This window comes from Dryobates pubescens, chromosome 3 (assembly GCF_014839835.1).
Source record: "Dryobates pubescens isolate bDryPub1 chromosome 3, bDryPub1.pri, whole genome shotgun sequence".
Classification (NCBI taxonomy): domain Eukaryota; kingdom Metazoa; phylum Chordata; class Aves; order Piciformes; family Picidae; genus Dryobates; species Dryobates pubescens.
In genome coordinates, this window is record NC_071614.1 from 5,237,586 (window position 1) to 5,250,752 (window position 13,167).

The 13,167-nt window shown below is 44.5% G+C and overlaps 1 protein-coding gene across 1 annotated transcript in view; it reads left to right on the forward strand.

The window, feature by feature from the left end:
* Positions 1 to 2,796: 2,796 nt before the first annotated feature.
* ALKAL1 (ALK and LTK ligand 1) overlaps positions 2,797 to 13,167 on the forward strand; it is a 33,885-nt gene continuing 23,514 nt past the window's right edge. The window contains exons 1-2 of the mRNA XM_054180134.1: positions 2,797 to 2,903; positions 3,364 to 3,941. Coding sequence (XP_054036109.1) covers positions 2,797 to 2,903; positions 3,364 to 3,941 — 685 coding nt within the window. The remainder of the gene's footprint in view (positions 2,904 to 3,363; positions 3,942 to 13,167) is intronic.

Consider the following 13,167-nt stretch of genomic DNA (forward strand, 5'->3'; position numbering starts at 1 on the left):
AACACTCATCCTCCTCTTGCGGTTCTCTGCTCACCGTTCTTTCAAATGATCTCTGAGGAATCCAAACATCAAAACAATTTAAAAGGAGACAAGGCTTTGTACAATCATGCAAAACAATTCTTTTGTTTTGTTTTAAAATAAGTCTGGAAGGCCCTTGGGCAAAGAAAGAAGCTGGAAAAGCTACTTAAAAGTTGTTATTTAGATGTGCTGTGGCTCTAATTGGTTCTTTTCGTTTTAAGGCTGATAGATCTGCTACTCAAGCTGCTTTGCAGGGATGCCCACTGCCTCCTTTCCTTCAGTTCTTGTTTACTCTTTCTAAAAATACACAAGGAATTTTTGTTATTATTGCTTTTTATTTTAAGCTTAAACAAACAAACAAAACTCCTGGTAACAAATGAAGCAAACGACCTGTCGGTCTGCTCGAATTTAAAGCATTAATTAAAACCACTTTATTGCCCTCTGGGTGGGTGTAATGGCAATCCAAGGAAAGAAGGCTGCAGATCTCCCAAAGGTGGGAAGCAAGTGGCAGTGGGGACAAAGGTAAAACTGGGTGGCTCACTGGGCCTGGATGGGTTCCAATAGGGAGCTTTACAACTTTAAATCCTCATCATGTAAGCTGAAGAACAAAATTTAGTGGCTGAAGTAGATCTAATAGTATATGTATCTTAGAAACCAACTTCATGTGGGTGACACATTTAACAATCTTTGTACAAACTTTGCCAACCTGGCAGCTCCAGGATGTTGTCTATCAAGACTGCAGCTCTGTTGAAGCAGTTTGCAATCTCAGGTCTTTTTCTTTTTTGGGGGGGATGTAGGACTCTTTGCTTGCCTTTTGGAATATTGCTTTGATTCATTTGTGTTTTTTTCTGCCAGCATTTTGCTACCTGCCTCAAACAGACACACAGTAAAAACTTTGTATTTTATATGGGTAAAAAGACTATTTTGTCTTAACAGGGCCACATAAATTTCCTTCTTGTGTGACCTGCTCCTAGGGCTGGAAGATATAAATCTAATCTAGGATTAGTTATGAAGGTGGGTAGGGGAGCTCAAGTCAAGGTAATACTTTGGTCATTTCTACAGGAGAATACAGTCCCGTTCTGTGGTGGCAATGTGTGTCTCTGAGGCATAAAATAAATAAACAAAGGCAAACAAAATCAATAAAAGCAAATAAAAACAAACAAACAAACAAACCCCCAAAATAAATGCAAGTGGAGAGAAGTTTTAGGGCTTGTTTTGGAGCTGGTAAGTTATTATGCTGCTTTGCTTCTTGGCTTATCACTGCTCCCTCTTTGCCTCTTCACTCAATCGAACCATCAGCTTGACCAAATATGCTCCAAGTAAAGAGGTAAAAGCAGGAAATCATGCAGTAAGAAAGAAATTGATCCTTCCCTTCTTGTTACTCTGGGAATCCAGTGGTCAGACCAGTTTATCCAGCCCAGTGCACTGACATCTAAAAAAAAAAAACCCTTTGTAACTCTTCATTAGTTAAATTTGGTTTGATCCTCAATCTCTGTGGTATCAACCCCCCCCCAGCAGTGAGTGGGGATGGGACAAGAGTAGGAAGATGTGAGGAAGAAGCTGGCTTCTCTTTACCAGCCTCTGTGAGGTACAGCCCTGAGTGTGCTCTGCCTGAGATAACCACTGATGGGTACAAAAGACAGAGTTTTGGGAAAGACAGTTTGTAGGGAAATGTTGTATGTCAGACAGATGCAGGCTAGGTTAAATCTCTTTCAAGGCTAAATTCCCCATTTTCACATCTTCAAGGCTATCTCAAATCCCTTTCCTCCCAGTCTTACTAAGTATCTCAGAGGTACCTTCTGACAAAGCATTTTCCTTGCAGATTGTGTCATGATGTGAAAGTGGCTGGTGTCCTTTAAAAACATGTGTTTCCAACACAAATTCAACACTTTTCAGTCTGCTCCCAAACACCTGTATGCCCTGAACTCCAAGAGCCGAGAAATCATTCAATAATTATTTGCTTTTCTATGCAGGGCTCTAAGAGGCAGGTTTTTAACCTGTGGGCTTGATGGTTTAATTAGGTCAGGACCTTTTGTGCTAAAAGGCTTTTCATTGTACCTTGTAAAAAAATTTAAAGAGCTGCCTTGGAGGAACAAACTTCTGCAAGGTCTCCAGTTTGTGAATTCAACCACCAAAGACGGTTTACAACTTTCTTTGCCATTAAAACAGAACCAAATTTATACACACCACAGCCTTTGCTCAAGGCTTCTTTGTTCAATAAGAAAAGGGGGTGTGGGAGGTTGAGGGGGTGTGGGGGGGGGAGTAGTTCTCTTGCTGTATTCCCAAGGGAATCCCACTAAGTTAAAGCACGTTTTAATCTCTTGAGCCGGCAGCTTTATTAGTAAGCGTTTCCCAATCTTCAGGGAAATCTAATTTAACAAATAGATCAGAGCCACTTCAAACGCAGCTTTCAGTTGCTATCCACCGGGGGACAAACGGGGAGGAGGAAGTTTGTCAGAAAAGCCCTTCTCTGAGCCCAAGAGTGATTACCAGAGGTGTCTCCATCGACTGCCACCCACCTAAAGTCGATACTACTCAAATGAGTACGCCGGTGAGGACTATATAAGAGAAGCGCATGGACCTGGAGGGCGCATCCCCCCTCTCCGGGCGCAGCCACCGACCGCCCTGCTCCGCGCCCGGCGGTGTCTCCGCGGGAATACGGGCTCTGCGGTGACAACCGAGGACCGCTGTCCCCAGCCCGTACTGCCTCACCGAGCCTTGCCTCCGCTTGAAGGTAAGCAGCTGTCCTCCGGAGAGCATTTTGCCGTGGGGCGAGGGATGCCGCTACCCATGCAGCGAAGGCGGATCGTTCCCCCCCTTACACTCCGGGTTTGCCGTGAGTCCCGGGAGGCAGAGCACGGAGCCGTCGGGGAGAGCCGGCTCCCGTGCGGCTTCTACTAACTCTTTCGCCCAAGAGGATTTTCAGAGGACGGCGAGTATGAAACAGTTTGCAAATAACAGAATTTCCCTCCCTCCCCCTTAATCCTCCCCGTAAGCTATAATTAGAGTAGCTTACTTAGGGGCATTAAGCGCAGCTCTCGAAGCCTCAGCTTCATGTAATTGTTTTTGCCCTTTACACCGCGATTTGCAGCAGTTCCCGCTGTAATTCGCCCCTAACTGAACTCCGACTACTTGCCCTCCCGTACGCTTTGCCCGACAGCCAGCTCGCAGCTGTGCCCCGGAGGATGGCAGGGGACAGGGTGGACCTCGGAGGGCTGCACCGCTTCACCGGCGGAGGGAGGGGAGCAATGGGGGAGAAGGGAGCAGAGCAAAGCGCAAATATGCGCGGCGTGGTTAATGCCCTTCCCCTAATCCTGTCCATACGTGAGCCCTCTGGGGCGCCAGGCCAGCCCGGCGAGGCTGCTCGAGGGCTGGCGGGGAGGGGACAACCGGTGGCGGCCCGTCGAGTGTCCGTTCCGCGGGGCTGCTCTGGCCCGGGAGTGTGGGAGCGGCGGGCGGGTACGCACCGCCTCCGTGCCCGCGGGGGTGCCCCCGGGTACGGGATGGGGGCCGGGCGGGCGGGCTGCGGGCCGGGCCCGGCGCTGACAGCCTTCGCTCTCTGCCTCCTCCCAGCGCCGCAGAGATGCGAGGGGCGAAGAGACGCCAGGCGCTGCCCGCCATCGTGCTCCTGCTGCTTGCCTCAGCACCGCCGCCGCCGGGTGCCGAGGGCAGGGACGTGCCCGCCGCCGAAGCCGAGCGGGGAACGCTCCTCGACCTCCTCCTCCAAGCTCTGGGGGACGGCGACCGCCCGCTGCCGCCCCGCCCGCCGCGGCGGGACCGGGTGATCTCCCGGCGGTACAGCAGCGGCGGCGGTGCCCCGCCGACGGACCCCCGCTCCATCGCCGCTGCTCCCCGGCCACCCCCAGCCGGCGCCGCCGCGGCCCCGCCGCCGCCCCGGCTCTTCGCCCCTGCCCGCCACGGAGGTAAGAAGCACCGCGCTGGGAGCCCAGAGATGCAGCCCCCAGGGGGTCCCGTCCCTAACGGATCCTCCGCCGGGGCAGTCCGCTGCGGGCAGGAGGGAGCGAGTGGGAAGCGGGGAGCGGGATGCGCTGCGGGGTAACAGTTTTCGGGGAGATTCAGCTTTTGCTGAGGTCGAACTCCGCTAAGGGCAGAGCATCTCAGCCTCCCCGGCGGGAGTTCAGCTATGGAAGGTACCGGGGCACTCGGGAAGAAGAGGGTCACTTGGGCTTCAGCACCTTCTACTGGGACCACACTGGTATGCAGTCCCTCTCTGGTCAAGCCTCTCAAGCTTCCTGCGCTGCACCACTGGCAGCACAGAGGGAACACACTTTCTCCCCAAACTTAGAGCTGCTCCTCTGTTTTGCACGAAGAGGAAAGTTGACTAATCTGAAAGACAGATATCTGGACTTACTCCTTTCAACTTCCTCTTCAACTTGACTAGCTCCCATGTGATGAGTTTTTCTAGTTTTGATGGGGTGGTGTAGGTGAGCTGGGCTGTGGTGGGCACGGGGCTTGGTTCACTTTTGGAGGAGTCTCAGGCTAGGGCAGGTCAGGCTTGGCCGTGACAAGCAGAGGCAGTTCAGGGCCAAGCACAGTTGCCTGGTGATATTCAGACTATGCTTGGCCAGGAGACTGGGCAGTGGTTCACCTCTGCCACAGCTAGTTTTGATGCAGAGCCACACAGAATGTTTCCTGCTAGTGTGGAGATGCCTCAGGGGTTTGTGTAGGTCAGGATGGTGCAGTTCAGCACGAAGGAGATTACAGTGACTGTATTTTAGCTGTAGCCCACTAACTTTTTTGTCTTGTTGTCCACCAGAGACCGTACTGGAGAGAAACCAAGATAAGGGCGAGTAGGGAAATTTGGTTCCTTAGGAATTTATGTCCCTGGGGAGCGCCCTTGTGGCTGATGGCTGGTAATAGGTGAAGCTGAGATGCAGCCCTCCCCAAGTCACACTGGTAGACTTGCTCTTCTCTGTGCCTCCTGTTCTGTTTTAAAGACAATTAAACCCCATTTCAGAAAGATTTGAGTGACAAGCTCAGAAGTTAGAAGCTGAATAAAAGTTTTTTAGGGCAGGCACTTGCACAGTGAGATCACTGCACAGTCTAAGGAAACAGGGCTGAAAAAGGACAAATCAAGTGAAAAAATAATGAATATTCTGGCATTAAAAGTTTCTGCTGTGTGCTCTGCCCCGGGTACTGAGCAGTCCATCAGAAAGGAGTTGTACTGTCCCACTGAACTTCCAGATATTCCTACCTTTTCAGAGCTTTAGTCTCTGGCAGTTAATGACAAGTCATCCCAAACCAGATTGTCACAGATTTGCTTGTAGACTGGAAAAGATGCTGCTGGCAATCAACATGACCGGTCATGAGTGATCACTTACTGTGGCTTGAATTCTTTATTTGCTGTGAGCAAACCCCCAGTATACAACTTTTCCAGGAAACAATACCAAAAAGGTATTTTCCAGGCAGAACACATGAATCCTTATGTGTGTCCTCTTTTCAAGAGAGTGGTAAGAGAGAAGAGTATAACCCCGAGAGCAGTAGTTACTAGTGTCAGGTAGCTTGAGGAAAAAGTCTTTTGTGCACAGGAGCATCTCCCTTTTGAGATATTTACTCCCTAGCTAAATAATTTTATTGAGCTATAAAATAAAGGTGCAAATATTTCATCATATTTATATTGCTTTGGAGTGGAATTTTATTGAATTCATTAGTATTATGCATATCAGGGCTTCATTTTCTATTCATTGCTAGTTTTAGTAGCTATATTGCATACAACAAGGAGCAGAGCTGCTGAACATCCTTAGAGAAATTCTCTGGTGTAGGTGCAGTGTCCTGTGGGCTGTTACAATGGTTGCTTTCTCTCCAGGTTAGAAAGGGCAGATCTACAGCTTAAATAATAAAGTTTTCACATTGGTTCCAGGTTTTTTTGGTAGCAAACATCAAGGATGTGAATTAGTACCTGTTGTGGTGCTGTGTGTGATTGTGGGGTTTTTTTGATAGACAGCTGTGACAAAGCTTTTCTTATAAGTCATTGTCCTTGTCTTGTAACTCCTGTCACCAACATGCTAACTGCAGCTTTTTGCTCCAGCTGGTAGCACCTGAGTGCCAGCTGAAGAGAATGGCTCAATTTCCCATCAGTCAGGAAAGGTGTTGTTCAGCTGAGCACTCAGCCAAGCATGTAAAACCAGTGCCACATGTTTGTATTGCTCATTATTGCTGAAAATCAAACCCAAGTGTTTGATTGAACAGTGAGTTGAGCAGCTCAACTTGAAACAAAACCACCCAGAACAGTGCCATGTACAGTGCAGAGCAGGAAAGAAGCACAATTTGTGTGTTCTCTCTCTCCCTATCTATTTATTTGTTTTCTGAGGATCTATATTATCAATGAGCTGAGAACAGGAGGGCTGAAATGTTCATCCCCTCCTGTTCTTCTGTCTTTCCCTTGTTCTCAGGACCAGTTCCAGCTTTAATCTAACCACACAATGAGCTAATTCAACTCGCTCTGCTGTGCCTCCATGCTCACCTTTTATTTTATTTGTCTGGGGGCTTGGTTAGCTATTTGAATAGTGAGGAGAGTTGGCCTGGAGTGCCCACTGGGTGAACTTTAGGAGCAGCACAAGGCAAGTGACTGAAGTACATGACCGGAGGTGAGGTTTGAGAGGGGAAGGAACTTCTTCTTTGATGCAGTGGAGACTTGCTCATTTACCTTAGGCCATAACAAATAAAGCACAGCATCACAGAGTGGCTTCAGTGAGGCTGGAAAAAGAAGAATGAGATGACAACTGCCAGACATCCTACATGTACCATTCATTTATAGATGCATAAAGAGGATGTAAAAGTGAGAGTGGTTGGTCTGTGATGCCCAATCTGAATGTGGCTTGCAGGTAATTTAAGGGCAGGTCCTGGGTTAAAGCTGTGTTATAGGAATATCAACTGTGCTCTGTTTCATGCAGGTTCACTGGGGGGCATGGCAGGACTGAAATAAGATAGCCACCAAAACCTGCCCTGCCACGTTGGGGTAGTGAGCTGCAGTGACCTGTATGGAAATGACTCTTTTGGTCTTTTTCCCTCCCTTAATCAGGGATGCATTCCATGTAGTGTGGTCCCTAGCTATATGAAGAGTTGTACTGTGTATCTTGTAAGACCCAGAAAGACATCCACATAGGCAATAAAGATACCAGTTTCACCATCACCTTAGCTATCTTGACATCTTATCCCCTTTACCCTTCATGTTCATAAGTCATCTCACACAGACCTGTCCCTCTCTTTCTTGGTGGCCTGACTAATGAGAGCAGGCGCTTACTGTGAAGCATTAATCCATTCCAACTAACTAAAAAGCAACCTTCATCTTTTGCTAGGATTCCTGGTAGGATGTCACTAAAAATACAAGTAGTTCCTTTGAATTATTGTATCTAGTGGCATTAAATTTTCTGTCACAACATCCTTTACTTGCCTCATTTCCATGAAGTTTCTGTGCTTGAATATGGGGTTTGGTGGGAGTGTTTTTTTTGCACTAAGAACTGTTTCATAAAGTTATTAAGCTTAGCTATGAGGGCTTCTCAATGAGCAATCTTTTTCACAACTGTCCCTTGTTTCTGATGCATAACTTTGCCTAGGTTTTTTGTTGTGGTGGTTTTGAAATGAAGACCCCAAATAGGTATTTTCATAAAGAGAGGATTCATCAGGTTGTTTCTGAGTGTCACGCTGGGGGAACTAGGATCGTTCACCATTCCTTTCAGATTTGCTTCGTTACCTTTATCCAAACACTTTCTGCAGAACCAAAATAGCTTTTGTGTAGTTAGATTCAAAAAAGTGTTGGGGAGATACAGTCTGTATTAACCATCCTTTCTTTACATAGTCCCACAAGAGTGGAGAAATGAGCTAGCTAAACTCACAAGGAGCAGGGGGCTGAGATTTGTCTTTGTGCTTGAGAGACCGGCAAGACATTTTAAAACATTTTGATTAGTGATTTTTCAAGCCTGAAGGAATGAAGATAAATATTGCTCTCAATTTACCTCTGTGGTCAAACTAGCCTCCTGAGCATATCTAATTCAGATTTAGAATAACAAAGCAGAGAAGAGAATTTGCCTCTCAGACTTCGAGGTTAAACTCAAGAGTTCCGTTTTACGCCAGAATTTCTTCCACATCAGCAGAGGAAAAGTCTAAGCTGTCCCAGGACGTGGTGCTAATTTAACCATCATTCATAATGAGTTTGATTTGAAAGATATGTTTGGGGGTTATTTTAGTTTATGGTTGAATCAAACCCATGTAACCTTATGTAAAGCATAAGGAAAGGTTTTGTTCTTTTTACTCACTTAGCAAGTGAGTAAGTGTCACGTTAGTTACAGATGGGAGTCTCTAATTCTGCCAGTCCTGCTGTGCCTAATACTAAACTACTTAAGTAAATGTAATTACTGATCTGGAATAAAAAAACCAGAAAGACTATTGAGGAATGCAAACCTTGTCTCTAGGAAATTAAAATGTATGGTATGGCACAACACGGAGCTCTTTGTGGTCCTTCTGTCTTGTTCAATTGTTATTCGTATTCATAAAAGAGTTTTTTGTTGTGTTTTTCTTGTGTTAATAGGAATTTCTGGGCATTCAGGAGGCTGAAAGGAAGATGAGAAGTAGCAAAAATGACATTGTCCAAAATCATGCTTACCAAAACAGACATTACGTCAGAAATCAGCCAAATAATGGGTGGAATTGATTACCAAAAAATAAGAGAGATGATATTACATTAAAAAATCAAAACAAATGTCGTTGCCCTGCAGTAATTATTCCTGGTTCCACATCTGAAGTTTGTTTGAATAAGTTATTTTTGCAGTGTCGTTTGTGGGCAGGCTTTTCTGGAAGGGGAGGCTTCCTCTAGAAGCAGAATATATTTATCTATTCCAGGCAAATATATTCTGCTTTCAGAGGCTTAATATAATCCACATTCTAAACAGTTGGGGGACTTATTTTTCTCTGCTGCCATTGAGAAGGAAATGATAGGCAAATAATTCAGAACTCTCTCTCTCTTCAAGATCTAGTAACGAAAAGAAAATGCCTTCTCACAATTTAACAACTGAACTAATCCTCAGCTATTATTCATCTCAGCAGAACATCTATATTGCAGCCTGCATGGAAGAAGGTAACTGGCTTGGGTACTGGAAGCAGTAAAGCTTCCATAGACAAATACACTGCCCAGCCAAATGGTTACTGTGGCAGGATCAGAGGGGCTGTGAGGGTCTTGCCACACCACGATGCAGAAATGCAAACAGACCCGATGAATCCAGTGGAAATAACCATTATCTCTGCTGGTGCCAAGATTAGGTGTCAGTTCTACTGGAAAAATAGAAGTAGGCAGCATAGATTTCATTTGGATGGGGAAAAAGATTTACTTTTTGTTAAATATATAGCATTTTGATCTCAAAGTCATCCTCAGTTTTTCCTTGATAAGTTCACCTAAACAAGCTGATACTGTCCAATTTTTAATGACACATCAACAGGTTTAGTTCTAATGAGTGCATATTTGCAGCTCTATTTGTATTTGGAAGTGTATTTTGCTTTTCCCACCATTTTTGCTGGTTTTAATGGAATGATCCTTGACTTTACCACCTTTCATTCAGGTCAGCTGTCATCATCATCATTTCCTTCCAGAATGTGTTACTCTCGCACTGGTTCCCCTGTCTGTAAGATGTCCATGATCTCAGTGCCTCAATTTGTGTGCTGACTTTCTTAGCTTCTAATTTAATTAGGTCCCAGATTCTGCAGAGAGTGTATGTTCCTTCAGCCTTCAGTTCTGTGCAAGTGCTTGGGTCTGTCCTTGTGTCCAGCTCCTTCATGGTTTTAGAAGTCTTTACAACCTGTAACCCTGTTGCTGCATTTCTTTCCTTGACAGCTTGAGTTTCCAGGTGCATTGTGCAGTATGCTTTGTAGGAGCAATAGTGTGTACTTGGCAAACATGATTGCCAGGCAGCTAGGCCATGGAACAGGAGGCATCTGAAATCTGGGACAAGCCAGGAATTTCCCTTATCATGGTGGAGAATGTGAAGCCCATGGGCCAACCCTGCCAGCTGGTGAGTGAGCAGTGACAAAGCAGCCATTATGTAACTGTAATGAGGTTCATTAGAGCAGTCCTTCAAATGACATGATGACACTGGCTCTCCAAGGGGCTCTACCTTCACTTCCATCAAAGACAGCACAAACTGGGGTGCTCAATACCTTATGTTGTACTTTGTCCTGGCATGTGAAGGGGGAAACCCTGTGGAACTGCAGTACAGTGGGCAGCAAACATGTTGGATGTCAGTATGCCATGCCAGGAGCAAGACTGGACGTCAGCATCTAGCTATGCCTTGGTGTTGGGCTGTTGCATAGAAAGTCAGTGACCTTTTATTTATTCAGTATGAGGAGATGATCTGGTTTTTGGTTTAGTTCTATTTCATACTTTACATAAATTGCATTTAGCATGATGAGAGAGACAGTCACTGATGTGTCCAGTTCTAGCCCCAGAAAAGTGAACGGTAGGATTAGGTCTGTAAGAAAAGATTGGACGTGGCACTTGGTGGCATGGTTTAGCTGATGCCATCGTGTTGGGTCACAGGCTGGCCTTGATGATCTCAGAGGTCTTTTCCAGCCTCAATAATTCTGTGATTCTGTAATTTTCATGGCATTGCACCAGCATTGGGCCTGAAGTACACCAGGGCTCTTCCAACATGCGGGGAAGTGAATAATAAATAAAACCAGAAATTCCATTTCAAAGTAGATCCAAGTACATGGAACTGTAGCATGCACCTTGGCTTAGCCTCGCTTGGCCTTGAGCTTGTGAGCAATCTGGAGAGCTGATATATTTTGTGTTTTTCTTTTTGTTTGCTGTAGACATGGTTTGATCTTTTCAAACAAGAAAGAATGGCAGGTTTCTGATTTGTTGTGCCAGGTGTTAATCTGCCAGGGAAAGCCTCTGAGAGGTGGGAGAATGATAGTGCACAGGTGTAAGGCTTTGCAATGCATTTGTCATTTGGTAGAGAAGCTTTAACCTTGATTGCTTCACATCTGTATTTTAAATACCTATGTATACAAGGAGGAAGACTTAAAAAGATAACAACTGTGCATACATATATGCATATTCATCTTCTAATTATTGATGTTTTGGGGCAATCAGGGGGAAAATGATATGGTGCTTCAGACCTACATGTGACTTAAAAGTTACAAAGGAGGCTTACAAATGTAGGCTGTGCTTTCCAAAGTGCTTAAACCAGCATTGAAGTCATGGCATAGTAGTAATCATTAGTGCAGAACTGCAGGGAGAACCTCATAATCAATGAGGGACCCTAGAAAGATGCACCCTGGAGGAAAATGGCCACCAGAAGGCTGCAAAGAGAAAGAGGAGGCTGGTTCCATGTCTAAAGTGTACTTAATCGGATTGTTTTGTTCTCAAAGATCTCTCCAAGTGACCTTAAGGTAGGTTTTAACTGAGGGGAAAAATATCCCCCTTATAAACACTTCAAGAGAGCTAAAATTTTCAGTGGGTTTTTTTTTCTTCTTTATCTAGTGCATTTCAGTAAAGTTAAAAAATTAGAAATACTTAAAGCTAAGCAAACATAGTTTAGTAATTTGTAAGGCTTGTTTTAAAACACACCAAATACATGCACTTTTGAGAGCCATCTTAAATATCTTCTTCTTTTTTTCAGTAAAAACACTCAGCTGATTTTGTACTGGAAAAAACCAATATCTATATATATAAAATAATTTGCTGCTTACATTTGGGGGCTCAAAATGAGGAAGATTATTAAAGCAGGCTGCTAGAAAGGAACAGAATGCTTCCTGAGTGTATCCACACATGAGCAGCGTTATGCAGGACAAGACATATCCTTTAAGCTGGAAAAAGAGGTAGTCTCTGGGACATGGCTTTGGTTGTGTTTTTTGCTTTGACACCTAAGCTATTTCATATTCTCTCTGCCCATGAGACCACGACCAAAACTTAACCTCAGCGAGGAAAATGCCAAAATGAAGCTTGCAAAATGACAAGAAACCAGGAAGAGATGCAGGGTGGAAAGCATTTTGCTCCAGAAAGTGCAGCTGATCTCCTGTGTTAGCCTCAGTTGATGGCTGGCTTTTTCTGTTCAGTTTAAGGATGAGTGCTTCATTTTGTCACTTGTGAACTGAAGGTTACTACTTCAGTGCAAGTCCCACAGGCTATTTATTTGTGTTTTGGTCATTTTTAATGTCGGTCAATTGGCAAACAGTTGCTCCAGCGAGAGAATCGATTGAGTATTGATCACATACTGAGGGTACAATTCTTTATCTCGAGGATATAAACAAGATTTAACACACGAAGGATCCAAGCCCTTGATTGGTTAGTGGCCATTTTTACATTATCCCATGTTTTATTGTGTCTGCTGGGCAAAAAGTCAGTCATGTGCAATGCTCCACTGATTTGACTAGGACGGTGCATAAAGCTGTGTTTGTTTAATACAAGCTTTAACATCAATGGAAAACGAGGTCTGGGATTAGAAAGTGTGACTGGTTTTGAATCTTAATATTTCATTTTAAACCAAAAAATGAATCATAAAGGCAGAGCTTTGCATGCTATTTAAACTTTTTTTGGTACTCTTATGTGTTTTTTTAAAGTCTCTTTAACAACTGAAATAAGTTGGTCAGACTGCATTTTAGTGCAGGGTCTCTTACTATGTGATTTGAAATCTTTTTCTTTGGATTGGGAAAAAAAAAAAAAGCCAACATTTAAAGTTGCATCAGGAAAGCATCTGTTGTTTCTTGCAGATTTTGGACAACTTCAGGAGTAACATGGTAAAAGTGTAATTGAGGGCTTTGCTACTTAAGTTATATTGTTTTAACTTGAGCCTGTAGAATAAAGATGAAATGCAAAATGAAACCCTACTGGAAAAGAGTCACAAATCCTTTACTCCTCAACCCTTCCTGGTTGCGATAGCAAGGGGAATGTGATGGGTTTCAACAGAAGGAACCTTTGGAATGAAGTGTTAGGAAATGCATCCTCTTCAGTGGATGTGGCAGCACTGGATATATGCACTAGATTAGCAAAAGCCTTAAATCCCATTGGATTAAAATAGCTGAGGAGATAGCTGTGATGTTATTAATGTAATCGTGATATAGTAATTACTTCTTTCTTCTCTCTTAACATGCCTAATGCCTGAGAGAATTCTCCTCTGTCACTGAAATGTTAATGCA